The sequence below is a fragment of the Drosophila elegans genome, unplaced genomic scaffold (genome assembly GCF_018152505.1).
Source record: "Drosophila elegans isolate 14027-0461.03 unplaced genomic scaffold, ASM1815250v1 contig_814, whole genome shotgun sequence".
NCBI classification, from domain to species: Eukaryota; Metazoa; Arthropoda; class Insecta; order Diptera; family Drosophilidae; genus Drosophila; species Drosophila elegans.
This window is the reverse complement of record NW_024546167.1, coordinates 11,589,977-11,617,718: the sequence shown is the minus strand read 5'-3', so window position 1 is coordinate 11,617,718 and position 27,742 is coordinate 11,589,977. Positions and strand designations below refer to the sequence as shown.

General features: G+C 38.6%; 1 protein-coding gene and 1 non-coding gene across 8 annotated transcripts in view; both read left to right on the top strand.

Annotated features, from left to right (window-relative positions):
* LOC108138772 (filament-like plant protein 1) overlaps positions 1–27,742 on the top strand; it is a 78,974-nt gene that overhangs the window by 47,522 nt on the left and 3,710 nt on the right. For 2 of the 7 annotated variants that reach the window (XM_017261227.2, XM_041710590.1), the window contains 5 exons: positions 3,113–3,250; positions 7,797–7,955; positions 22,476–22,777; positions 23,118–23,345; positions 27,500–27,695. In XM_017261227.2, coding sequence (XP_017116716.1) covers positions 3,113–3,250; positions 7,797–7,955; positions 22,476–22,777; positions 23,118–23,345; positions 27,500–27,695 — 1,023 coding nt within the window. Of the gene's footprint in view, positions 1–1,046; positions 1,517–3,112; positions 3,251–7,444; positions 7,680–7,796; positions 7,956–11,753; positions 12,756–16,432; positions 16,789–22,475; positions 22,778–23,117; positions 23,346–26,806; positions 26,995–27,499; positions 27,696–27,742 lie in introns of those variants that run through there. The other 5 variants (XM_017261229.2, XM_017261230.2, XM_017261228.2 and 2 more) reach the window with 5 other exon arrangements.
* Positions 4,987–5,057, top strand: Trnag-gcc. Its single transcript has one exon. It is a non-coding gene; the product is annotated as a tRNA-Gly (tRNA).

The window sequence follows — 27,742 nt, the reverse complement described above, 5'->3', positions numbered from 1 at the left end:
GAAGCGTGTGTCTTGCCACTTTTTTTCTACTATTCACTCGGTAGTTTTTTGTGTCGCCGCTCCACATTCAAATGCTCTGCCACAAATCATAGCGTGCAATTTGTCAGCTCATTTCGGGTTGTGTTTCATTTTGGCTCGCCTTTGTTAAGTTATGATGACATTCAAACCTGTCAGCAAGTGCCGTGCAAAGTTGGGGAGAAATGCGGAGAGGGGGCAGTAGGCACTTTTCCTCCACTCGAAGATTTATTTGGATTGTGTTGCAATAGTTTCTTGGGCGTCCAATGCACCTGCTTCGCTTCGCTTCGGTCGTTTTTGCTTTTCCCGCAGCGAAAAAATCGGGGTCGCTTTGTCGCACAGAGTGTCTTCTATTTTTTAGATCGTTTATCATTCTAGTTGCGAAATTCAGCCAGCAGTTAGTCCAACAAACAGGCGCATTTATTTTTGCACCCGAAAAATAAACAAAATGAAAACTAAAGTTTAGTTTGGGTGGCCAAATGTTTGAATACCCTATCAGATTAAATATTTCTTGTTAAAGAGGAAAATAGTCTTACTTTTTTTAAAATTGTGTTTGAAACATAAACCATAATTTACATACATTTTTCTCTTATCTGTTTTCTAAAAAATGTTTTCCATTTGCAGTTAAATAATCACTAATTCTTGCTTTTGGAAGAGTATAATATATGGTTGCACTAGAGACACATACGCTCAATTAAATATAAAATTGTTTTCATGTCTGGTCGATTAGGTATTTGTCTATTTCGGATTTTGTGTGTCTAGGTTGTTGGCATCGTCAAAATATTCAACTCGCCACTATTTTATTTGAATGTGATTCTTGGAATGCTTTTACTTTTTTAGTATGTTGAAAATGCCGTAAAATTGAAGCACCCCATGGATGGGGCCATTAACAATAATTTAATTAAATCGGATTACAGGGTATAACAAAATGGGTTTTGTGGGGGAGTCAGTTTAATGAGGCGGCTAATTGAATTGGTTAATGGCCGTCAATTAAATCTAACCATTATAAATCCATTCAATGTCATTTGCAGAGGGAAATAAATGGTAAAAACTATAAAAAAAAGACAATTTAAAATGTCAACCTTGTGGTAATCATAGAGCAAAAGTAGTTTTGCAAAAAAAGTACTCAAAGTGAACAAAGCAAAATGCATTCAAGCGGGAATTGTCAGCGACATCAAATTAAATTTGCCGCCATCGCCGACGTCTGGAGATTGTGCGCGGGTGTACCAATCTCGAGCCTGTGAAAGTGAAATTCGAAATCGTGATATCGATCAGAGCAAACACACACACACACACACACACTCTTGCAGGCGCATCCGTGCAGGAAAACTCAAACGTCGATCAAGGAAAATATAAAATAAAAAAACTAACAAAATGGGGGCCCACAGTTCCAAGGAGAAACTGTCGCGTTCATATTCCGAAAGATATATCCACAGCCAGATGATCGAACGCGAACGCTTCGGCAGTTTTGGCAAACGCGCCTCCAAAGGCCTCACAAAAGGTGAGTCGGGTGTTGGGCGGTACAGGTAAATGCTAATGACTCCAGTCGTTTTGGGATAAGCCCACAACGAGGGAATTAACTTGTAATGTAAACAAAGTCAAAGTTGTGTAAGCATCAACCAAAATTACTGAAAGTTTATGGTGTCTCTGCTCCCTCCAAGCCAAACACCTTTTTGGTAACACCTTCTTATTATTAATTACAAAAACCTTATTTAAATGTTACAATAAACACACAGAATTAACATAGACATAAATCATCCAGTAGTAAAACATTAATTTCGAGAATACCATAAATATAATTAAACATACAGAAAACATACAGAATTAATTAGGCTATACCGGTATTTATACAATTATATTTTTTAAGGAGGAACTTACAAATTTAAATATTAGGTTTTCACTTTTAAAGTAATTTATGCAAAAGTAAAGCCAAAATGGTCACATTCTAACCAAAAAGAGCTCAATGGAATATCCCACCAATTCACATATTCCATTTAGCGCCACAAAACTTAATCCTTTTGCACTTTGAAACTATTTTGAAATTGCAACTGCTGTCTGTGGCTGCAGCGCGCTTATCATCCCCGGTATGCCACAAAAGGATTACGTGACTCCGGTGCAATGCTCTTCGCAGATAAAAGTTTTTCATTTGGCCTAAGCCGCGCATGCAACTTTTATTTCCATGTCCATGTCCAGCACAATTAGCCGTCAGCTAAAGGTAAAATTTATTACGTTGTCCATGTAGCAGCTGCTGCTTCTGTGGGCAAGTGGGCAACTAGGAAATACATTTTTCTGTTGATTACCTGGCCCTAAAGCGGCCACAAATAGTGGCTAACAAGTGCCAAGTCTGGGCAACTGCAACTGAAGATGGCCTGGTAAGACCAACAATAATGGGTCGTTAAGGAATCCCCGAGTTAAGGTGAATCGAAGCTGATTAGTGCGGCCTAGAGCATTAACTATGATTGATTGCCAGGCCTGAAAGATAACTATTTGGTGGAAAATTAGATTAACCAAAGAAAGTTTTGTGTTTTTCCTACACATCTTTATTAGCCTTAGTTCATTGAAGCCTTGGAAAACTTAAATTCATGAATTAATATTTGTTTTGAAGTACTCGCCAGCAATGCTTTAATGGATCCACACAAGAACTAAAGTGCACTTTGGAAACCAAGCAACCAGAATCATGTTCGATATGCCTTTCATGTGGAACTCCACTCCCGTTGAGAACACTAATGGCTGCCTGCACTGGCATAATATAATTTCACCCTTTATTTTTGTGTACATGCTGGGGCAGACACTTCAATTATGGAAACGCTTTGTTTTAATCCACAAAACGTTTAAATGCAAATAGCAAAGCGTTCCCCCGAAAAATATACCCCCCGCTGATGGCGGAAAACAAGTGTGATTCTGCCTTTGAGTTATTAAATGTGAATCCGAGTGCATAACTCAAACCCAACCCAGACATTTTAGAGCTTTGCGTTTCATGGCAACGTGTTTGCGCATAAATTACGCATCCGCCATCACCCATATTGATTGTAGGGAGCGACATGCTATTTTGCCCAGCACTTTGCTCAAATTTCCCCCCTCTTTTTGCCTTTTTCAGGAGCTGCCAAAAAGCGTGATGTGCGCAATCTGAGCATATCGCCAACCGATCTGGGACCGCCACCAAAAACTCAGCAGACGACCAAGGGACAATCCACGCGCACCAAGTCATCATCCACTCCCACGCCCACTTCAATACGTAAGTGCAGAATTTCATTTTCAGTTGAAATATGTTGAAAACCTAATAGTTATAGCCATTTATTTTTGGGGTGCGAACACATTGAGTTGCTCCTTAAATGATTTATTCAAAAAGATTACAGCACAGCCTTACAAAAACTTGTGACTTAAAAAAAAAAACAGTCTAGGTTTTTAAATTTTTGTTATTAAATTTACAAAAGTTTCTATACTTTTTTGCAGATCGATTGGTTTCTTTCGATAAGATTATAAAACTTACAATACAAATTTGTGAATTTTACAATACAATACAATTGTACAGTACGGATTGTTAACGTTTGAGCAACAATTAGTGTAAATAATATAATTTACCCCAAAATACGGCAGTGTGCATTAATACAAAATTTTGCAATTATTTATTTGGGAATTATACTACATAATTAGAAATATTTTAAAATAAGATTTATTGAGCAGTGCTTGCGTACCAACCAGCCAACCTACTACGTCTCAGCCAACCCATTTAAAGTCCCACGAAATCTCTGACAACTTTCTTACTGTTGAAGACGTAAAAGACTTTTTGCAGCTTCTTGGAAATCCCCCTTGAAAGGTGTCAACTTTTGTCAAGAGCCGCCCTTGTCACGCCCCATCTCTTTCGCAGTGGAGTTATACTGGGCTAAATGCGAAATCATCGCTCAGGTGAAATGCACAGCTTGTTGCCCTCAATGAATTGCTAAATCTGTCCACCTGGTCGCTCCGTCGTTTCCCTGCCGTAAAAGTGTCGTATCTTGTCTGGTCCAGTCGTGAAGTTGCTATATTTCAATTGAGGGCGTGTTCCAGCTCCCAAAGAGTCCGCTATGCCCAGTTGGAGGAAAACAATTTACAGCTCCATTCCCACAGTTGGCTGGAAGGAAAACTCGGAAAATCTGTGCCAGCTGCTGAGGAAACATTATGTCTCCAGACTCCGCGCAGCTTGCCCCAAACTCCTGTCGATTTCTGTGCAATATGTGCCTTTGAGTTCTGCGCAATTTCGGCATAGTTGACTCATTCCTTGTGAGTCATCATCAGTCCCCCATCAAGTTTGAATGAGTGTGGTAATTGATTCGGTGGAAAACTGCCCGAAGTTACCGATTCCTTCATTGATTTTTTTCGAGAAAAGTCCAGGGGAGATAATTTGTTGCAAAGATAGAGGACAGACATTTGGACATTTCTTTATCGGGGGTGCCCCTTAACTTTCTACCAAATTGCCATAATAATTTGGGTGGAATTTAACATTTCAGGTATATTTCAATAACACCCCCGTTTACCTTGTATTTAAGTAGTAGCAATTCGATTAACCAAAGTAAAAGGTATTCTGTTTAAATTTAATCTTATCTATTTGTATCGTGATATATAAATAAAAGAAAACAAAACGAGGAAAACAAAATCATAAAAAAACATCTTCGTTATTTGTTTCTTTTTTTCATTTTCTGACAGTCGACAATTTATTTTACTATATTTCACTTGTCTGCAACATATTAATTAAATCATTTTGCCACATGTTCAATTAACGAATTTCGAAAGACAAGCCTCCATTAACTTTTTGTATTTGCTTATTCTATTAGTGTAGAATTTCAATGACCCCATAATTTTCATTTGTTCTGAAGATAGGAAAGTGGGGCACTAGAAAACTGAAACTTAATAATTAATCAATCCGTTTTGATTAAACCATTATGAATGTAAAAAAGTTTTAAGAGACAATTTTGGAAGTGGTATTTCACCGAAGCATCGGTGGTTCAGTGGTAGAATGCTCGCCTGCCACGCGGGCGGCCCGGGTTCGATTCCCGGCCGATGCAAAACTAAATTTTTGTTCCTCTTTTTTTTTTTTTTTTGTCGCATTTGCCATGCTTTGTGCGGACTTCATTATTTTGTTTACGGTCGTGCCCGGGTCATGCAAATGTTTGCAGGCCTGCATAAATTAGCCTTAATAGGGAAATTCATTGTGTTCGCCTGCCGAGATGTTTGCTAAATTGCTTGAAATGTCGCAGGGCTGAAGTCGCTAAGAGAATGCCTCCTCCGCTGAATTCCTCGCTGGGCATTCTATTTATAAAGTAAAGTAACCGGCGAAAGAGTCTAATTTAAAATTACTTTAGCCCCTCTGGTCGATCATTGGTGATCATTGTCCAGGGAATGCAGAGCGCACATGCTTATCGCGTTATTTTCCCATTGACTTGCGGCTAAGAAAAGCATGAAAAACGATGGTGAAACGTGTTTTGCATATTCAAAGGGGGAAAAACAAGCTTTGTTTGTGCTTGGCTCACGCTCTTGGCTGGAATTTCTTGTACTAATTAAGATTTATTTAGCCAACATGCCATTTCGTGCAATTAATGCCTCTTGAGATTAATCAAAATAAAAGAAAGGTATTTAAAAATATAAGTATTTTGCATTGGCTGGAAAAGAATGACTCGAGCATTCTAGTCACTAAACTATTTGGTCTCAGAGTTTTTTGATTGCAAGGGTTTTCTTTCAAGGCGTGCCATAAACTCTGTCACTTCGACACTTTTGCAATTGATAAGCTGGAGTTGCAGTTGCAACGCAATTCCAGCTAATTCGATCGCTTTTAATCCACAAACCTATTCAGTATTCACTGGACACTTGTGTGGGGCAAACGTGATGGTCTTAAGCCCACACCATACACACACACACACAAACTGTTTAACCCACGTCTGCCGGTTGGCCAAAAGAAAACACCTAAATGATTATTGGCATAATTGCTCAAGATCGATTGAGTCGTCGCCACTTTCGCACCTCTTTGTATCGTTCAGATAGACTGCCCACGCACCTGAATTGAAGAGTGTTGATGAGTGTTGAAAGAAATCCGGTACGGGTACGGGGCATGGTAATTGCCCATTGATTTTGATTTAAGATTTAACCTATTTAAGCGAGAATATCTGGGAGTTCTTTATGGGTGGTAAACTCTTCATTTCTCGTGGCTTGAAAGTTCACAACTCGCGTCTGACATTAACATTCGTGGCATTGTAAACTCTTTTTTCGGCCTGCACAATTCCATTGTACTTGCCCGGTTTTTTTTTTATGCCGCCGCCTAGACTTGTACTAGCCATTTATGGCTTCTGGCGCTGGTTTGTTTAGCTTTACTTATTTATTTCTTTTCCTTTTTTACCTTTTTGTTTTTTTGCGGTTAGCATTGAAACCGAAGCGGTGACAAGCGGGCTAAAAGATTTCAGCACGAGCTGGAGAATTACCAGAGACAATATGGGAGATTCAATACGAGTTCCCGAGTGGCCGTGAGGTCAGTGGTGGACGGCACTGTCCGTAGAAGAAAACAAAAGCAGCAAATTATGCTAATTATTCAAGGAAACCTGTATAAACTGCATGAGCTAAGAGAAAGCCGCGGCAGCTAAAGAGTAGACTGAATTAAGAGTTTTTGATTTAAGAGATCTAGCCACTTGCTTAAGAGAGATCTTTAGCAACATTTTAGCTTTTTTACACTGCTTGCTCTTACGGCACAATTTCAAACAAGTGAACTGCTTGTTCAAGCAACAGCAACATTTCATTGCATATTCAACTTAAAACATGAAGCTTAAATTTTTTTCTTTCTATTTACTTAATATTTACTTAATTAAATATTTTTATTATTTTTAACAAGAAAATAATCTTTATACAGACTTAATAAAAACATTTGTGCGAATCGAAAAATATATTGAAATGATTTTGATAATAAAATTAAAATATTAGATTTGAAATATTTGAAATATCAGAGATCAAACTACGGCAACATTCTGATCTCTTACAGCAACATTTTAACTGCTTGCCGGAACTGCTTGCAGCACGCACTTGCCACTTTATACATATGTTGCTCCAAAACAGGTGTTTCTGTTTCCACATTCTTTGCTTTCCCTGTTTTGCACCTTGTGCACCTTGCGCTCCTCGTTGCAGCCTGAAAATGTAAACTGGTTTTCTTTTGATTTCATTAATTTGGTCAAATTATGACATGCTGGGCGGCCAGCGGCTCGCTATCGTTATTTCCTCCACTGAATTCAGATTGAGATTCCGATTTTTGCCTTTTCTGCGCTCCCTGCCATTTGTGAGCTCAAGTGCATTGATAGCCACATAGCGGGTTTTATTTTTTTTTGTTTTAATTTTATCATAGTTGCTATTGGAGCTAGTAGTCCTGGCCAGTTAACTCAGATCAAAATTCACACACTCTGAATAAATATTACATACAAAACATCAGAATTCTTAGCCCTTTTCCACATTCATAAACTACATTTCCGTGTTACATTTTTATCCTTTTCATCATACTCCAAACGCGAGGAAGGCGTTTGGAGTTATAGAAATAAGGACAAGCGGAAGTATGGGCATAGGTCGATTTTTTCGTAAACTTTTTGGCAGTAAAAATTCAAAGAAAACTCCCACAGGTGGAAGTAAAGAAAATGATGCGAACGACGAGATTAAAAGTGAGTCTTATCGCTTTTCTGCCAGCTGCCCCAAAGTATGCTGTGATATTTACGCCTTCGTTTAAAGTTAAAAAAATTACTAATATTCACGAATGGCTTTCCCTCTTATCATTGCAGATAAACGTTTGAATGGCACTTCGGGAAGCCCTGCTGGAATTACAACACCCCTCAAAGGAGTGGCCACAAAATCCGCCACCATAACCAAGCAGCCACAATCGGCGAAACTTAAATCAAGCACGATTAATAAAAGCCCCTCTGTTGTCGGCCTTTCCGAGGGTAAGTGTCAAATAAAAAATGGTTTTGAACAAGTTAATGACGCGCGCGAAGGGAACTCGAAATTGGAGCACTTCAAATTGATTGTAACCCCATTATTTGTTTCCTATTTCCCTTTTGGTCAATCGCAAGATACGCGAAGTGAAAGCATACGAAATTCGAGTTTATTTCAAATCAAATTAATTTTGTTTTCTGAACGTGCCGCCAAAGTTTTTTGTGTTACAATGGCACAATGGTCGATGAAATAAGTTTCTCGGCCATTGCAAAATGCTCTCCCGGGGACAGTTTTTGGGGCTTAAGAGTTGGGCAACTTTTGTAATTAATATTAATGCAGCTAATTAGCCATTTGCGGATTAGGGACTGTAAGCTTCTACCACACGCGTTTGCACAGTTGTCTAGTTTCTATCTTGCCACCTGTTCTGGTGTCAAATGCGTAGCACACCTCTCAATTGTTTCAATGGTAAAGTTGATAGTTTGGTGTGGGTTTGGCGTTCGTTTCTATGTATATAAAGTATTTATATACATTAGTTAGATATGCATTTGGGTTGGGCAGAATGCCACTAATAGGCGGTGATTATCTTTATGGGATTCGTCTATATGACTTGTTTAACTAATCTGGTCTTCTTCGTCTGCAAGTACAGTAAAGACTGGCAAAAGGTTTCACTTAAAAGGATATACATTTTAATATTTCTAAGCTCTTTTTAATTATTTATCTTTAAAACTGTTGTGAAACCGTGATGATTAATATACAATTTTACTTTAATTTAATTAAAAGTGATTAGTTGCATATAATTCAACGTAAAGCTAAATGTGGTTGCGTATATATTTTCAAAGTTTGGCCATTCAATTCAATTTCTGTGGCAAAACTCCTCCACTTCCTTTTCACCTATCAGTTTTGGTCTTTATCTTCAGCCCGTTCAGTAACTACTGAGTTGAGTAAGCCAGTGAATTTACTGGTTAAGTTTACTTGCCTTGTTTTCGCACATACATACATATTTAGTGCTTACATAATCGTGTGTATGACCCCCACTTGGCAGGTGGTTCTACATAATGGCCCACACACACACACACACTGGGAGAATTTCCCCCTCAGTCCGTTGACTAATGTCACAACTTGTTTATGGCGCTTAAACGAAATTTGCTTTGATGTTCAGCGAGTTGTTGCTGTTGCCACTGCGCTTGTTGTTCTTTTTTTTCATACTGGGCGTTGGTGTACGCTCCAGTGACCCCCCAGCACCCTCCACCACCCCTTAGCAAGCCCACTTGCGAGCCACTGCATCGTTTTGGCTTATTTGAAGTTAAATTGTTTGTTAAATGTTTTAATACGCCTTTCCCCTTTTTTCTATGGGAATATTAGCCCAGGCAGAGCTTGAAGCAATCAGTTTCACCCACACTTTTTATTGCGTTGAGTTTGACTATTTTGTCGAATTTTATTTATTGCTTTCACACCATCCACTTTGGGTGAGCGATCAATTAAGTTGTCATTTAATTTTGATTGTGCGTGATTGTGGCCCGCATGTGAAGTAGACATTGAGAAAGTTGTAAAAGATACAACGATAACTGAATGCTCTGCTCTGTTGTGGGGTAAATAAAATGGCAATGGATTGTTAAAAAAAATTGTAACAGTTAAAACTCATTAAAAAAAAAACAGTAAAAACAGAGAGGTATTTTAAGTTTTTAGATTTTATGTTTACAAATATATTGTATATTGTCTTAAACTTAATTAACATTGGATTTAAGTATCTCAACTTTTCTTGAGTATTGCAAGCCAAAATCAATATATATCAAACATTAAAGTGGCTTGAAAGGGTATAATATAAATAATATCTTTTTAAAACGCACGCCAACTCTTTTTGGTTGGTTTGCTTTTGGGTGTGTGTGTGTGTGTTTAGCTTGTGTGTGGCCAAAGGCAGACCATTATCTGACTGCTTGTTTTCACTCTAATTTATGGCCTACACACACCAAGTTCATTGATTTCGGTGTTGTCGTCGCTATCGTGGGCTTTTCTTTATGGCCATTTTTCACGCTTTTACCCGATTAATTGTCAAGCGTTATTCAGCTTCTTCGATGGCACGCTTCGAGAAAGAAAATGTCATCGTAATCTATTAACTGTTTTGCATTTTGCAATTGCAATTTGCTGATGAACATTTGCAAAAAAAGTTAATGGCCCCCCTCTTCACTAGAAATCAAACACCAACACGCACCTTTCCAGTATTTTTGCGTTTGTTTTTTTTTCATGCCTTTTGTTTGGAAATACTTTTACTTTTCTTTCGCGGATTTCTGCCATGCGTAACAAATGTAAAAAATATACCCAGCCATACGTACATACATATGAAAAATGATTACTACTTTGAGTATTGAGTACGTTAACGTTTCCATAACAATTTGCAATTCATTTGAAGCCCACACATGTATGCCGAAAGATTTGTGAGAAAATAGCTTGGCTCATTTACAAGATTGCTTCAATGGTGGTCGCTAAAATATTGTCGTCCAGTTTAATCCATACTAACAATAAATGGGGTCTTTACGATTTGATTTCCTACATAGTTTCTCATAAATAAGCAACATTAATTAGCCTACCTCTGGACCATAAAAATACATTAACATACTTTAGCCCACAAAAATGTTTATATTGAACTGTCAGCAAGCATTTCACAAGCTTAATTCGCATGACAAATTTATGCAAGAAGAGAAGATGAGGATTTCTTCTGCCTACTTCGTGGGTTTTATAATTTGCACACAAAAGTTGACTAAAACCGAAGCCAAATATTGCATAAATTGTTGAGAGCCTAGAGACCAAACAGTGGCTCTTAGGGCTTGAGTAATTTCGCCTTTGAATAATATATTTTGGCGTGAGAACTACGGGTTTTGATAGTTATGCATACATATTTATCGGGGATATTTATGGGCATATACATTTTAAATAATTCGCAACATTTCGTAAGCTATGCAATGAGAGTTCGCTTTCTTCGATTGAACAATTGTTTCGGTACTTACGTAAGACCTCCGAATCCTATTAATCTGAAACTTTCAGTTTTTGGATTACATTCAATATCCGGCACACGCCATGATTATTTTCTTGTTTACTATATCTTTCGTGGAGGTTTTGGGTTTTTGGGTTTATATTTAATTAGCACGATTCAGGTCAGGATGGAGTTAGCTGTTTTATCATGTTGGCCAACGCTATTCAATAGAAATGCTTTCTTGTCTGGCCATAATTATCGCAGCTAAATCTCTTCAAACTTGATAAAGTTTATGGCCCTCGAGCTTCTAACTGGAGCGTGGCTCTTAATGAGCTGTGCTCAGCGCGGAGTTCTTACCATCCATAATCATTTCAAAGTTTTCCCCTCTTGTGATTTTTTTTACTTATTTTGTATTTTTGCATACGCTCATAGAGCAGTCGGTTGAAAAACTACTTGTGCTGTTGGCCAACTGTGACGCGAAAGTCACGGCGACAATTTTTAAAAAATAAAAATAATATATAATTACAAATGCCACAACAATAACTGAAGCTGATATATTATATGATGTGCGACCACTTTTTTTTAGACACTCAATAGTAAAGAAATAAAAAGCAGTGAAAGGAGAGATAACTTTCGATTGGATAAATCAATGACAGTTTTTATTATTACTCAATTTTGGTTAAAGTAAAAACTATATGTATTTTTTTGTATATATATATTTTTTTTTATTAACTTTTCATAACACTTAGCTCTCGATTTTCTGTCATTGGCAAAAAATGTATTTCGAAATTAGTTTTGGTCACAGCATCCGTTATTCTCGTTTCAAAGCATTGTCAAAATTCAAATTTAATCATTTATCAAATGTGAGCAGAAGTTGTGAATTTTACGAGTACTGGACGCCCCCGATTTTAGTATTTCACTTTATGTAAGCTGTCAATTTTGTGGTCACTGGTCGCTGAAAACCAAAGTCGGAGTAGAGTTTAAGTGGAAGTTGGATTGGAATTGTAAAACTTAAAACTAAAGCTAAAGCCGGCGACCGCGGCAGCGACGTTGACGTTGGCAGAGAGTGAGATCCACAGTTTTGCTGTTTGTTAGCGGATCCGCGGTTAGTTGTGCGCCGAACTCTGAAACCGCCGGACGTCTCTGTCTTTGTCTTTTATTCGCGCAGTGTACGACTGATGGTGTATAACAATTTAATACGGTATAACAGTGTACGAGTTGCCCAGTTTGAGAGCCACTGAGAGTGGAGGGCGCATGCTCAAGAAAATGGGTCTCAACGAGTTTGTGTCACTGTTGTACGGCTCCTCGCAAAGTCTGAATGCCAACAAGGACGCGTCCACGTCCACGTACTCATTGCCAACGGTTGCGGATTGGAAACAGTTCCAGCAGATGTTGAAAAATCACAAAAATGTGCAGGCCAAGAAGTACGGCTACAAGGATTATCACCACACGCAGGATGTGAAATATGGCAAAATCTATTCGGGTATTGGATCTGGCGGAGGAGGAGGAGGAGGAGGAGGAGGAAGCTCCATCGGCTGTGTAGGAGCCAAGGGGGATGCCGATGGCGGTGGCATCAAGAAGCTGCTCAACAACAACAGCACCCTACAAAACAATAACAACACGGCCAAAACATCACGAATTCCCACCACCACAACCAAATCCATGACTTCCTCAGCATCCTCCTCCGGCAGCAGCGAACTGGATATATTCCGCTCGTACAGCAAGAAGTCCATCAAGTCCTCGCTGACAACGTCGACGCCATCGAGCTCCTTCCTCTGGAACTCCTTTCGCATGCCACGCAAACAGAAATCTTCGCTGGCCGAGAAGAAACGAAGTGGCGGTGAGTAGCTGCAAAAAATCAATTTCTAAATTAGGAGAATCTGCGCCACACGGAAAAAAACTTGTTATAATATATTTTTAGGGGAATTTTCTTTATTCGATTTGCTATGAATGAAATCACACTTCTTTCTGATCGGTTTAATGGATCGAAATTTCTTTTGAAATTGCCAAAACATTTTGGAATTAATATTATTAATTAACAAACTTGATATTAATAGGTAACATTTCGTTTAGGCAGCTAGCATTTTACAGAAAAATACAACCATTTCTTTCTGTGCTTAATTGTTAATTGCCTGGAGCAGTGAAGATTCAGTCTGATCTACCTCAACCATCTGAGTGACCCATTTTGATCTCCCTCCCCTCAAATACGAGAACAATGGTGAATTGTTTTATTTTTTGGCCGCCGGCTATTTGGCTAACAAGAGAGTGAAAGATGAGATGGAATATCTCTGGATTGGGCTACACAATAGCCACCGAATAGCGTTGTATAATTCGAAAATTGCTTAGGCATGACCCACAACCCAAAGCTACAAGAAGAATAAGTCTAACGGCATCATTCATATATATCTTAGTTATAGGGTATGGACAGTCTAATGTTCTTGACTAATACCAAACGAGGCGTTACAATACTTTCAGCCAAAAGCAGCTGGAGCTTGTCCTCCTAATTTCTTTTTCTGTTACTCCTCTTTATGTTTACGTTACTTATGACTTTGCTCAGCGTGGCAAATACGATTTTTTCGACTTTTTTGCCATTTCATTATTTTGGCTTAATTATGAAACTTCGCCTTTGCTTAAGCTGCTAAAAATAAACTCTATACACATAAAAAAAACATCTTAATTGCTGGAGTTTTCCATTTTTCATGTGCCATGTCATTTGTTTGGTTTGGAAGTTGAGACATAGTGAGATCACCAAGACAAATAAATGATTTGACATTAGTTTTTTAGTTCAAAAATCATTAGGTATGAGATGCTTAGTATAGTTTTTATAGTTTTTATTTCGAAGAAACAATCTCATAATCATAATGTGCTAATTTGGAATACTATTTTATTTTCTTTTTTTTTGGCTTTAAAAGCTGGTCTTAATGCCCTAAATGTTGTCCCATTCGAGATATCCTAACTGATTGGCAGGCTTAGCGTGCCCATTCAATATTTATGGGTCTTAACACTTTTCCTCGGGAACATTATGGCATATTCTGCGCATGTCTCGCCGTTGAAAGGCGCAACAAGAAAATGGAAACCGCAAGCTGGCCGGTTGCCTCATCTTCTTGGCCATGGACCAATATCGATTTTTCTTTCTTTAGAAAGGCTCCTACTCAAATGTCTCGTTTATTTTCTGTTTTTCTGGTCCCGTAAGGTTTCCCCAACTAAGAACCTCGATGATGACTCATCTGGGTGCTACCCCAAGCAAGCAAATATCACAACTTTCTCTCTCTGTCGTTTAGCTCAGCATAAAAATTGCATAATGTACTTTTCTTCACTTGTGTTTGCTGTGTGACTTACTGACACTCATTGTGTATGAGATATATGACAACCGCAGGAGTCAGGACATGCGCAGTTCGACACAGAGAGGCTCCACTGTTATACGCCACTTGTTTACAGTGCCTTGCAAACTGTGCCGCTTTTATTAAGCTATTTGATTGCGTCTTTCTCTGTTTTATTGCCCAAAATGAATTAATAAATCGAAAGACTGAAATATGCCAAAGGCAATTAAATCATTGCTGCTGTGTTCATTAACGGTGCGGTTGCGCTTTTTGGCGCTACCAAACTGTGACCACATGCCTTTTTAATGGAGTCAAGTGCAGGCAGCAAGGAAACACAAACACAACACCGAAGCCAAATGGCGGCTTCTGGTCAACAGAGCGCAACAAATTGTTGCCGCCGGTGGAGAACGCCAGACCCGGAGAAAAGTGTATAGATAAAGCGAGAGCACACCGCCAATTGATTGATCAATGACTTTCAATCTCAAGTTTTGGCCAACGGCCAAGTTGTCGAGCGGACACCGCCACGGGGCGTATGCGCAATCCCATTTAATTGCCACAGATAAGCATTGAACTTGCTCTTCTTCTGGCCAAGATATGCCCTATAATTAAGGCCGTGGGCCTGTTGCAGCTGTATATATATATATATATATATGTATGTACATGCAAAGATAGTATACAAATGACCACCAGCACTAATCGATTTTAAATGGGTTTAGCGGACAATAAAAAGTGGATTATGGCAGAGATTGCAATGAGATTAAGTTGGATTTATTTGGATTTAAACTAAAACCAATTGAAAATTGTTTCTTAATTTACATTCATCTAGAAAGCCTATAATTTAAAAACCATTCATTGGTAATAACCCATCCATTTTCATAAAATTTTGAAAAAAATTAAAAAAGCTTGCAAAGTTTTATAAAATTCCATTAACTTTGTGTTTAATGACTTTATAATCAAGTTTAAAAAAATATAATTTTTTTCTTACTAATCGCAAAAATTTCCAACAATTTGCCACGCTGCCAAACTTTCATCTACACGTTATAATTTGAAATTTGTGCGTGGATAATTTAATAACTTTTCGTTTGCCATTTCGTGTCTTTCCCCATGTTACTCCAGTCTGCCATTCCCCCCATTTCTATTTAATTCTTTGGCCAATTTGTCGCGACGCTTTGCGAATGGCTTGGAAGGCCAAATAGAAGCTAACAGACCCTAGATAAAAACTATGCCAACAACTTTTTATTGAATTACGCACAGCGACGTGCGAAGTGTCGGTCTTTTCTTTCTCTGTAAATTGTGTTCGCTGCTGGCAGTGCAATTAACACTTGTTGACAAGTTCACTGGGCCATGCCACGCTGTCCCTTACTTATTTAACTTACTTAACCTATCGCGCCAAACGCCCACGCTCGTTGGCAAACAACAACAGCTGCTATGATTTTGTGGCATTAAATTTTGATTTATATTGGGTCATTAATTAGCCGCCAGTCGCAGTTTCTTTTTTGTTTCAGCTACTGTAAGTGAAACGCAAAATTAATTAAGCATTGCTCATACGCCGCGTGGCCCGCTCATTTTGCGCCTGCAAAGGCAATCAAGTGATCCCCAATGATGCACTGTGTCAACGGCATCCTCAGCTGCATTTGTCACAAGTCATCCATTGAGAATAATAATAATTCTTCTATCCATCTTGTCGCCCATTTGGCTGACGTCACATTTTGGTTTTGTGCCGTTTTTAATTATGCCCCCCACCGCTGATTTTTCGTTCATTAATGCTGTGCACATATGTACATGAGGTACACTAAAAAGAATATTAAAGAGTTCTGGATTTAAAAGTCAATTAAGTTGAACTTAATACATAAAAAATAACAAAAAATCATATAAAGGGTTTAAATGTTGCTTAAATTGTTTGGGAGTAACAAATTTATATTTTCTCCAGCTCATCAAAGTTATTTAAATATTCTTTTTAATTTCGTGTTTTTCTTTCTTACACAACCCTGTTTATCTTCTGTGTACTTTTGCGCCATTTGTGCGATCCCATAATCCACCACATGGTGAAATCAGCTCCACAATTAGCAACAAATGCGTACAACAACGCAACACGAAGATCAACGATCAACAACGAAGACGACAACGAGCAAAAGCGCGCCTCTTTATTTTGAATTAAATTCATTAACAGTTTATGTTTAGAAGTTTACGCTATCGTATCGCCAGCTCGTGTTGTTCGATAATTTTATCACTGCCGGCGGTTTTCTTTGTCGTGCATACGCGAAGCACCTGAAATCGAAAAAGCGAAAAATGTGAATCGGGGAAAACAGTAGACATTGCAATCAAAGGGTTTTAACATCATTAACGATGTCCCCAAGTGTCGTCAATTAAAATCGATGCAATCCGCGGCGCCAACGATGGCAGCTTTGCGTCCATTAAGTGAAATCCCAGTGCAGAATTAACGCAAATAGAGCGGAAGCACTATGATGGCAGTGTACAACGTGGGTGGAGGTGGTGCAGCCGTCAATGCGGATTCATTTGTGAATTGCGATTATGAGGACGAGGGAATTGGCGGTAAGCAATCGTTGGGATTTCAAATTGCAATATAACAGGGAAAATTACGAAGAAAATATGGCTGATTACTGCAAAATAAAAGACCTAGAAATAAACCCATTTTGTCTAAATGGACAATACAAATCTGTGCAAACCAAAATAAATTCCAAAGTGAAATTGAAATGGACAAAATGCTATTAAAATGACATTTTATACTAGATATCTGTGTAGAAAATAGAAAAGCCATTTGTGTTCAATAAAACATTTGAGCTTAAATTAAGTCACTGCTTCCTGTTCAAAAAAATATTTTAAAATTACTTGTACATTTCTTTGTAATTTCTTAGATAAGTAATATCGACTGCTAAAATTACATTTAAATATAGCTTCTCTCCAATTTTATTTTAGAAACTTGTCATTGAAAATTAATAGAAAGTAGACCAATTGTTCAATACCATTTGAAGGGCAATTTCAGTGCAATTTAACATTGGTGGCAGACAAAATATGTCAAGATACAATTGAATAAAAATTGTGGCCTTATGATATTTTCTAAGAAGCGACGAAATTTCCGCTTGTCTCTTTCATCAAAACTTTAAATGCAATCGTTGCTTGTATATCAACAAAAATATTGTGAAAAATAAATAAAATGCCAGCAGAGAAATATTAAGATATTTCGGATGTAGCAACAATATTAAAACCAAAAGCATATTTTTTTGTCTTGCCGGCAAAAACAATAATTTTGCGTAAACATTCCATTTTACCCTGCAGGAAAAATATGAAATCGAGGTTAGGCAAGTACAAATTCGAATTCAAATAGAAAATATAATTAGATTAGATTAAATTTGAATTTCATTCTGCAATTGGATTTTTATTATAATTTGTTTTAAATTTAAAAGTGTGAATTTTTAAAAAAAATTATTATATTCAATAAAATAACTTATTTATTTCCACAGGGTACAACCAATTCTAAACCTTTATTAATTACCGTTTCCTCTACTCACTCATTGGCTTTCCAGTCATGACGCGTTTTTCCTGCGATCTTTTCTATTCGTATGCCGACCGCAAAATAATATAAAAAGCACACAAAAAATCGGTCATATGTATAGTAAACATTGAAAATTAAGCACACATACGATCGCCCCACTCGGTCATGTAATGATTAATTGGACAATTTTGGTATATATTTTCGTTTATTTTGCACTCTTTGTTGTGTTTTCGGGTTTGAAAAGATAAAACAGCAAATGCTTTCGTGCACAACTTATCTAAAAATAATCATTAGAACTTGAGCCAAAAACGAAAAGTGTTTTAAAGGCTTATTTAGTTGCTGAAAAAAGATAGAAAAAATAAATGGAACTGCGCCAAGCGACGACTTTACGACCTTGAAATGTGCGTTTGCCCAGACGCATGAACGAACTACAAATACGAATTAAAATCAAAATATCCAACCGTAATGGGTGAAATAAAAATCTTTACCCTGATGTGCCATAAATCCCTTGATTTATGTCTTTCATCAGCGTCGACAAGACGGGCAGTTTGAAGCGATCTGTTCATCATAGAGTCTTCCTCCTTTAGTCTTCCTCTGATTGACATTCTGCAGAAATCGATCGTTCCTTTCCACAAACATATGTATATATGCGTATATATTCGAATCCTCAGTGCGAGTGGCCAGAAAAGTTCTTCCGCTGGCCTTATTAGCCTCTGTTTATTGGGAGTTGTTTATAACGACCCAGCTGCTAGCCTTTTTTTGTAACCAAACAAATTGAATGGCACAAAGCATAATTTAGTGCAAATATTGTTTACAGTTTGTGTCGTTAAGGGTCTGTGAAAAATTAATTCAATGGTGTGATCATCTGTTGTTTTCAATTTAATTTTGAGGATGTGTAAATTTAGTTTTACGAATGCTGATGGCTCTTCCGGCTTGTAAAATGTAAACCAACACTAATTAAAAATAAATGGTAAATAAAATAAAGTAACTTAGAGCATTAAAAGGCTTGTTAAAGGGTTTATTACTATTTAAAAATCCACTAACATTTTATTATACATTTATTAATTTTTGTATAATGAAATCACTTTATTTGTAAAGACTCTTTTATTTTATTCCTTTCTCAAAAATCCCTGTCAAAAGCTTTTAGCTGCTTAAGTCGGAACATTCCATGCTTTTTCATAAACGATTCGCGTGCATACTTGAGAATGTTTTTCATAACATATTTAGCTCAAATATGTCGAGTAATTTGCAAAAATTCGCTGCCAGGCACTTGACTCTCGCCCACTGAAAGTGCTTCTGTCTCGTTGCTAAAACAATTTGTTGTTAAACTGCAATTAAAGCAATGTCTATTTCTCTTGTAACCCCTGAAAACCCTTTCCTCTTTATCTAAAAACTCGGTGTTGTCCAAAGCGAAATAAGACAGATACAAAGTTACAGATACAGACAGTCGACAACGCTTAAATTTTCCAGTCGAGGCGAGTTGAGTCGAGTGTTTTTTGTTTTTTCACGTCTCCTAAACGCAGCTAATTGAAATGCCAGTTTGCCAGTTTCGACTGGCTGTTGTTCGTTTTAATTACGCGCATTTTCATTGGACATGTTTTTGTGGGTCGCCATGGGTTAAGACAGGTTGCGCTGCCTGAGTTGAGTTTTCCAAAATCCGCAAAAAAGGCAAAAACAACAGCAACAGCTGTCCGATGCCTAATGCCAAATAAGATATTCGGAATTTCAATTATTTTCCAACGCCCAGTGCAGGTCCGTCCGTCCCACTGTCCGTTCAGTGTCACACAGTGCCCACTGTGCACAGCATCGTAGCATTCACATTCGCCTCGACACATGTCGGGTTTTAGCGAATCCAAACCCAAACCGAAACCCAAACTCAAACTCAAACTGAAATCCCAACCCAAACCGTCATTATGAGCTTGGCTGACCGAATGCGAACCCTGGACACTGACACAAAATGTTTGCGATTTGCTGATGGGTGCCGGTTGATGTTGATTGATCTTGTATGGGGGAGAGTTTTTCACCTGGATGCTGCACCAGGTGAAAATAATGAAAAAGACACACTTTCTATTGGTTTTCGCAAACAATGTTTGTAATTTGGCTGTTTAAAATTAACATTTTTTGAAGAGACATGCGTTGTTTGGTTGAATTATCAGTTGGCCATAAAGGCTTAATTTATTTCGACAATACTTATTTATTGCTTTAAATATAGCTCAGGTAATAAAAAGAAAGTTTTGTATCGACTACAAAAATCTCTTGAAATTCACTTAAAATTTACATATTATGTACCTATAAATTTCATCCAAACATAAAATTTAATAACATATAAAAACAGAAAGGCTGGATTAAATTATAAATTTTATTAAAAAATGTAGGTTTAAATATGCTTTGAAAAATTCGGAGAATTATGAATTTCAACTCATGATACACCCTTTCTTCCTCCAAAAGCCAAGTAAAGTCTTATCTTATACAAAACCTATTTAAAAGATATGTAACAATCATTCACCAATTGAAAACCAGTAATATTTGGGAAAATCCACGTTCACAATAGCACAGAAAAAACCTCGCATGACGAAAATTTCTGAATGAAATCACCCGCTGCTGAGTTTTTCCGGGGCGCATAAAAATCCAAGTGCAGCATGGGTTGGGAAATGGGATCGGAAATGGGAATCCTATGATCCCGGCCATATAACTACTGCGATGGTCGGTTTCTCAGCCATAAAATCGTCCCATCGCCGTGGGAGATCTGTCGGCAACTTGTTGCGATTCGCCAGGGACACAATAACAGGGCCGTGAGAATATTCTGGCTGAAATCGGGGGAAAATCCGCGACAGGACTGGGAACTGGCCAATTTTCTTGGCCTTGCAATTAATTGGTCGTAGCTAATGTCACTTAATCGCCTAATTGCCATGAGAAATGCCCCGGGCATGGGCATTCAATCTTCTCGAATGTCGTCGTGTGCCAGACTTGTTTGAGTCGTGTGTCATTGAGATATTACAAAGTCGAGGAGGACGAGGGCATCAGGTGCTGCTGAAGGTCTGCCATTAATAATTATGTATTAAATATGTTCTAGGAACATTGGGCAATGGGAAAGACCTAATAACTTTCTCTCTTTTCGCACCGAAAATTATTTAGCTTAAATAGTGTAGGGGTCATTCACAATTTTTCGCTTTAATCAAATCATTTAAAATTTTGAAAGTCTCAAATTTGTCAATAATTTATGCTTTGATTTGTTTAACATCAATACATTTAATGCGAAGCTGGTTTCGTTTACTTAACCGTTTCGGTGGCTTGCTTCATTCGTAAACATTGCAAAATCGTTTTAAGCGGCTGAAATCGAACGTTAACATTTTTTAGCCACTTGGCAACGGCTGTCTTCGACTAATTTGTTAATTATTTTACAGCATTGATTAGTTTCCTGCAAGAGCTGGTTTTATTTTACCGAGTAAGGAAGAGGAAAAAAGGTATAAAGTTACAAGGCATTCAATCAAAATTGCACAACAATTTTAATCATTAAAACAAATTTAAAATATATTAGTTCAATTTAAATAATTTTGAGATATATTATATTTAAATACCCCGCAATTGTCAATCTTTCTTTACCATTAACAATAATTTCATTGATAATGTTAGTACCAAATTCCCAACAAATCTTGTTCATCTTGCACCCCAGCCTCAATGACAAAATAATTTACTTTCCCGGGGTAATGATCTTAAAGACAACTCCGGAAGGCAACTCCTCGGGTTTACAAATTTCGCTCATTGCTTTCGCCGCGAGTAATTGTGATATGACATGGCAAACTTGTGCAAACATTGACAACTTTGTATGTGCTCGGCTTTGGCCATAAATTTATGCGGTAACATAAAACCGTCAAGCGTTGATTATGGACATACACACACATTTGAAAATATGTGTGCACCATGCCAGACTTTGGGTTTGGCCACAGCTTCGATTTGGAAGCGGGCAGACGGCGCGTGGCTGGTAAGGAAATCGGGCTAAGTTATGGGCAAACACAAACACAAACACACACGGGCTGGCTGATCGATGGCTCGATCATAGCGGTTACTGAACTGCCTTCCCCTGCTGCCTATATATATTTCGTTTTACCATATCGTCCCCTAACAAATCCATAAGGCTTGTCAAGGCCAATTTGTTGGCTAAAAATTGGCCACGCATCCTCTCTAATTGACAGCCCCCGATGAGCGGCGATCTGGTATCGGATGATGATGATGATGATGGCCCGCCTCTGACCCAAGGCGTTATTAGCTGGTGACGTGGGGCGTGGCCCAACTTACACCTATACATATACCATATATAGTATATATAGTATATATGGAGTGCGGGCTGCTTTCCCTTTTGTCAATGGAATTATGCAAAAAGAAAATTTACTGCTATTGCGGTTTTTTCTCGACAATATCTTCTTTGCGACCACGAAGCAATTACTCATGTAATTTTTTTTTTTGCCCGGGAGAAGAGTGGGTCCACAGCTGGGTGAATCACGGTTAGCTCATCATCGTTAGCTCATCTTCAACGACAGCTAGATTTTCATCTGCCAGTTGATGAGCAAAGACTTTCGCCGTTCGGGGTTTGCGTAATCCGAGGGATTAGCTATTTCTTGGGCTACAATTATGTTATAAATCGAAAGTGAGATTGCTGGCTTGGAAGTTGTATTTGCTTGTTGTTTGATTCACTTCTCATATCTATTATTTGTTTCTATCCTTACAGAATCTCTTCGTTCTGGCGTGGATCAAACCGAGCTGCAGGAGCTGAGCAATGGGCAATCCGCGAGTGGATGTCCAACTCCGCCGATGGCGCGTGACTCGAAACGCTCGTCCATCGTCAGTGAGTTGCCCTGTGAGACGGAGGCCAAGTTGAAGAGGTGCGACGACCAGAGCGGCATTATCCCCCCGCAGACAACCAATTCCGATCCGAAAGGATCCAAGGCAGCATCGCCCCTTCCGCTGATCAAACCCGACCAGGATGTCAGTGGTCAGAGCACAGCCGTTAAATTTACCAGTGCAACTGAGGTAAGAAATTGTGTTGCTTACAAAACAAATATATTCTATTTTAAATTAAAAATCAAGCTAAAAGTTTCGTTGCAAAAAAAAAGTTGTAAAAATGTATATCTGCAAAGTAATAGATTTGGAACTAGGTAATAGGTAACCTAGTAATCTTATTTTAAATTTTCAAAAATATTTGTGACAGAAAACGCATTTAGAAATTTGATACAAATTTGTGATTGTTTCACAATATTTTAATCTAAAATGACGTTTAATATTACTATAAAGTTTATCGGAAAACAATTATTTTATGTTTGGTTAAAGGCATTAATTCCCCAATAACTTTTATTTAAATATTGAAAATCAGCCGGTCTTGCCCAATGAACTTGGCACGTCAATCAGCTCGATGACGATGATTGCCACGCCCCGCGTGGACATAGCCGCCCAGTATCCCGCCTTGAAGCCGTTCACGAATGGCGGAGTTTTGGACTACGCCAGCCTCTCCAAGTTCTTCCAGGACAAGCAGTTCGAGCGCACGGAGGAGCACCGCCAGATCCTGGGACTCGCCGTGATGGTGCAGTTCATGTCCCAAGAGGTGAGTTCCGAACACAACTAGAGAAAGGAGCGGAGATCAGTGAGGGATTTGCCGGGAAAATAGGCGCCAGGGATTTATCCGCCTGCAGCCTTTTAAAGGCATTTCGAATAGATACTGAAATATATAAAGTACTTTTCCCTGCCCTTTGTAATTGTCATGCACATGTGCAGGAGATCACCTGCTCTAATAATTCCCGAATTGTTTCACATATACGAGCATATGCATCCGGCATTGTTTGAGAAATTTGCCTTAATCTATGCTTAAAGTTGAGCTAATTTTGTTTAATTGTGTCAGTGCGGGCTAAGCCGAACCCCTGAAAACTGAGCCCGGGATATGGGTGCACTTTTTGTGTTTGCACTAATTAAAAACTATACCGAAAATTTCGAACAAAAGTTGGAAAAATCCCCAGCTCTAGACCTCACCCTTCCGCAGCCCCTTGGTTTTGCGTTGCCTTTGTGTGAAAGCCTTTCTCCGATACAAAATGAAAGGGTGTGAGGCGATGGCACATTCAAGTTCGTCCACGGACCAGCTATTCAATTAATTGTTTGCCATTTTCGGTGTAAAGGCCTCTGATGAAAGAAAACGAACATTCGCGGGAATATGTGTGAGTTTTGTCGAGATTTCTGATTTCAAAAGGAAATTAAAGGATGCGGAAAATGTTTTTTTTTTTGTCAAAGTCTACCTGCTATAACGTCCGCACTTAAATAACAACAACAGGGCAATAAAAATCCGCTACAAACGCGAAAAACATTATTTAAACATTTGCATATATTTGCGAGGACCTTTCCAGACATCATTTGGGTATATCATAAATCGATTTATGATGATGTTTGTCTGCTGACTCTTAAACCACAATTGATTTAGGTAGAATTTGTGAAATTCTGATTTGTCTGAACATGTCGGAAGGGCATAATGTGTGTGTGCAGCCATTTCCCCAAGCCTTAGTGTGTTACCAAAAATGTTGACAATTGCGTAAATCCATTGTCTTCGGGGCAGCACATGCACAATGCTGTCGGGATAATGGAAAACAATTGCCAGGACCAAGCTGCTGCTGGAAAATCAACTGATTTAGCCGGTCTTATGCAAGCTGAAAGTGACACAATACACAAGTGAAAAGATAATTCCTTGTGCCATCAGCTGGTGCCATTGTATTGATGTCATTTGCGTTGGCCATTTGCGAACGATTCCCTCTCTTTTTGAAAGGAAAGTCATTAATGTGGAGAAAAACTCCGGAATCCCTTAAGCTGTTGTCGGAATTTCTGCACCTTGAGCTGGGGGAATTTGCAGGAAGTTGCCAAGCAGGAAAAAATTAAATGAATGGTTTTATTCACAAGCTGGAAATATTCCAAAGGAGGTTAAAAGTGCTGAAGAGCATTTAAAACTGATTTTAAAAGCATGTAACTAATGTTTCAAAAACTAAAAAAAACACTAGATAGATATTATTTATAGATCATGGTTTGAAAACTCCAACTTGGCTTAACATTTAAAATTAAGCAACTTTGGTTTTTTATTCTCTTAATCCTATGGATTCTGCTGTCTCATGTGTTCAATGCCATGCGTGATTATTTTCCTTTCTTAATTATTAAAATCACAGAACAAACAGAAGTGGAATAGAATAAATTACTTAAAACTTTTCCAAAGAACTATTGGCGCTTGCACATGCTCGAATGCAATTTGCATATTATTGTAGAGATATTTTGTATTTATTTAAGACACGTTTCGAAAAAACAAACCGAGTGTGATGACAGGGAATTGTGGGAGAGTATGCCACAATATTTGGCTAACTTGTTGGAAGCGGCTACCAGTTAGGCCGCAAATGCAAACATGCAGAGGATTTGTTTGCCTGCATGGAAATTTCGGGGAACGAGGCAATCGCGCAATATTTTCCCACTAAAAGCCTAAACTGATGTTGCAACAGTCGCAACATAAATATTTATTTAAATATGATCCAGCGAGATTTCACAATGTGGTGTGAAAACCGTGGAAGAGCAATTGGTAAGGTAGGGACAAGGACGACCAGGCTCGTGTCCATTTTTATGAGTTTTTACTGTGCGTTATTAAATGCCAAGGACAATTGCCGTTGCCTCAAAATACAAACATACAACATTTGAAATAGTCAGTCTCTCAATTGCTGGCAAAAGGATTAAATCCAGTCGAGCCAGTTTCACGGCGGCAAGTCACTAATTTCAACACTTTAATTGCAAACGTCCTTGTCAGGTAATTGTCGCTGTCTTCGACTGGCCATCCACTGCCCACTTTGACTGTCACCCGAAAACGTTGGCCATCGAGACACTTGGGATTGTCAACTGCGAGACAGAGATTTCGACTGAGACAGAGATTTCGCCGGAGACAGCGACATGATGGCTATTAATTTGCTGGACAGGAGCGGCGACGGTAGGCGTGCATGTGGCGATTGGCAATTCGTTTGCATCGCCTGGTCGGCAACTCTTAATTTGGGGATCAGATTTGGCCAGTCGACGGCCAGTCGCCAAGTGCTGCAATCGATTGGGACAATTTAAAACCAGTTAAAATAGAGATTTTCAGAGATTTTCGGGTGACAGTTAAAGTGGACAGTGGATATACAAAACATTGACCTTTAAATTTAAATACGGCTTAGGCAATGAAAAAATTATTGAACATATACAAATAAAACAAAATTGCGTATTAAATACAATTTACATTTAGATTGTATACTCGTTTTTAACTTATACTAAAAATCCCGTTTACTTTAGATAGTAAAATTGCCTTGTTTTCTTTAAAATATAAATTCGAAATCCCTTTGCTGCAACTTAAAAGTAAATTACTATGCAAATTGCAATTTGCAATAGTCAAATCAAATTTGTGACAGCCTCTTGAAACTGATGCCATCCAGTTCTTTTAAACCCATTTCAAGATCCTTTGAGGCGCTCTGACACTTCGATACGCATCCACCCAAAGTGTTGCAGAGAAGGTGCGCGCCATTACGGCGAATTTGAAGTGCCTACAGGCCGCCCCAAAAATGGAAAATTGTTTTCCACCTTCAGCTGGCGGACGCGTGACCAATATATCCCGAAGGGCTGATCCCAAACCACATGAAGTTGGCCAGCGATCGCTAAGCCTTTCGGGTGGATACGCCCTAGAAATCTACGTCCAGTCGGGGCGTGGCCCACCAAAAGGGATACACCCACATTGCATGGTTCTGTTTTTTTTTCGCTTCGGTCTGGAGCAGAATCCTTCACCCTTTTCCCAGCATGTTTTTAAAAATGCATTTTTACTTGGACCGTCTGCTGCCTGAAATCCCTCGTAAATATTTTGCTGTTCATATCCGGGGAGTTTCGTTTGATGCGTTGCTACCTGAGGAAATCCTCCTCCGCTGTCCATTTCTGTGATCTTTCCCTACCTGCTGGTGATGTTGCCGGTGCCTATAAAAGCAGATGGAGGGCCAAAAATTGCCATCAGTCTACTTCAAGTATTCGTGTTCAACACACACAACTCTGCGCTTGCAAAAGAAAGCAAAATGTTTGACAACTTGGTGTTCACCAGCGAGAATCTTTCGGCCCAGACCATGGACTTGGACATGGATCTGATCAGTTGGACAGTGCCCAGCACCCCAACCAATACCACTTTTATGGATAATTTCAACTTTGCCCAGGCCTTCGAGCAGCAACAGGTATGTTTTGCAAAAAATGGTTAAGAAATATTTGAGGAAAAGGGATGAACCTTTACTTAACTTGGTATAAAGCAAATTGATGTTATATTGATAGCAATACAGCTTAAACTTTGGAATGGCAACTAAAATATTGAATTTAACAGAAAATCATAAAGTTGTAAAACAGCAGAAAATCTTGAATTTTTCGGAGGAAATAAACATATAAATTGTTCAAATTTATTGAGTGAGATTTTCCCTACAACCTTTGACCATGATACGAACCTCTCAAAACGAGACCCTCGAACGAACCATTGTATTCCCGCGGAAATTCCCTGGCTCAGAGACATTGTCTCGGCGACATTGCCACTCAACTCAATTTGCCTTTGTGCGACTTCCGTGCAAAAACTCTTGAAATCGAGATGAAAATTTCATTTTAATTACCCGAGGAGGTTACCACCTACCTGGTTTTATAGCCGGATTTATAGCGACTTTAACCGTGATTGTTTGTTTCTTTTCGGGATTACAGCTAGACGCGTTTGCCTGTAAGGAGACCAAAGAGCAATGTGCCCGGACCAAGGGAACGCTGGAGGAGACGATCGGACTGCTGCAGCAGACGCAAAGGGATTGCGAGCAGCTGCGTGAGGAGCTGCATGCCAAGGACATCGAGTGGGTGCAGCGTCAGCAGGAGCGGGATCATCTGCATCGCACTGAACTGAAGCAAGGTAAGTACTTACTACTGCATCACAAATATGATCAATAGATAACTAAC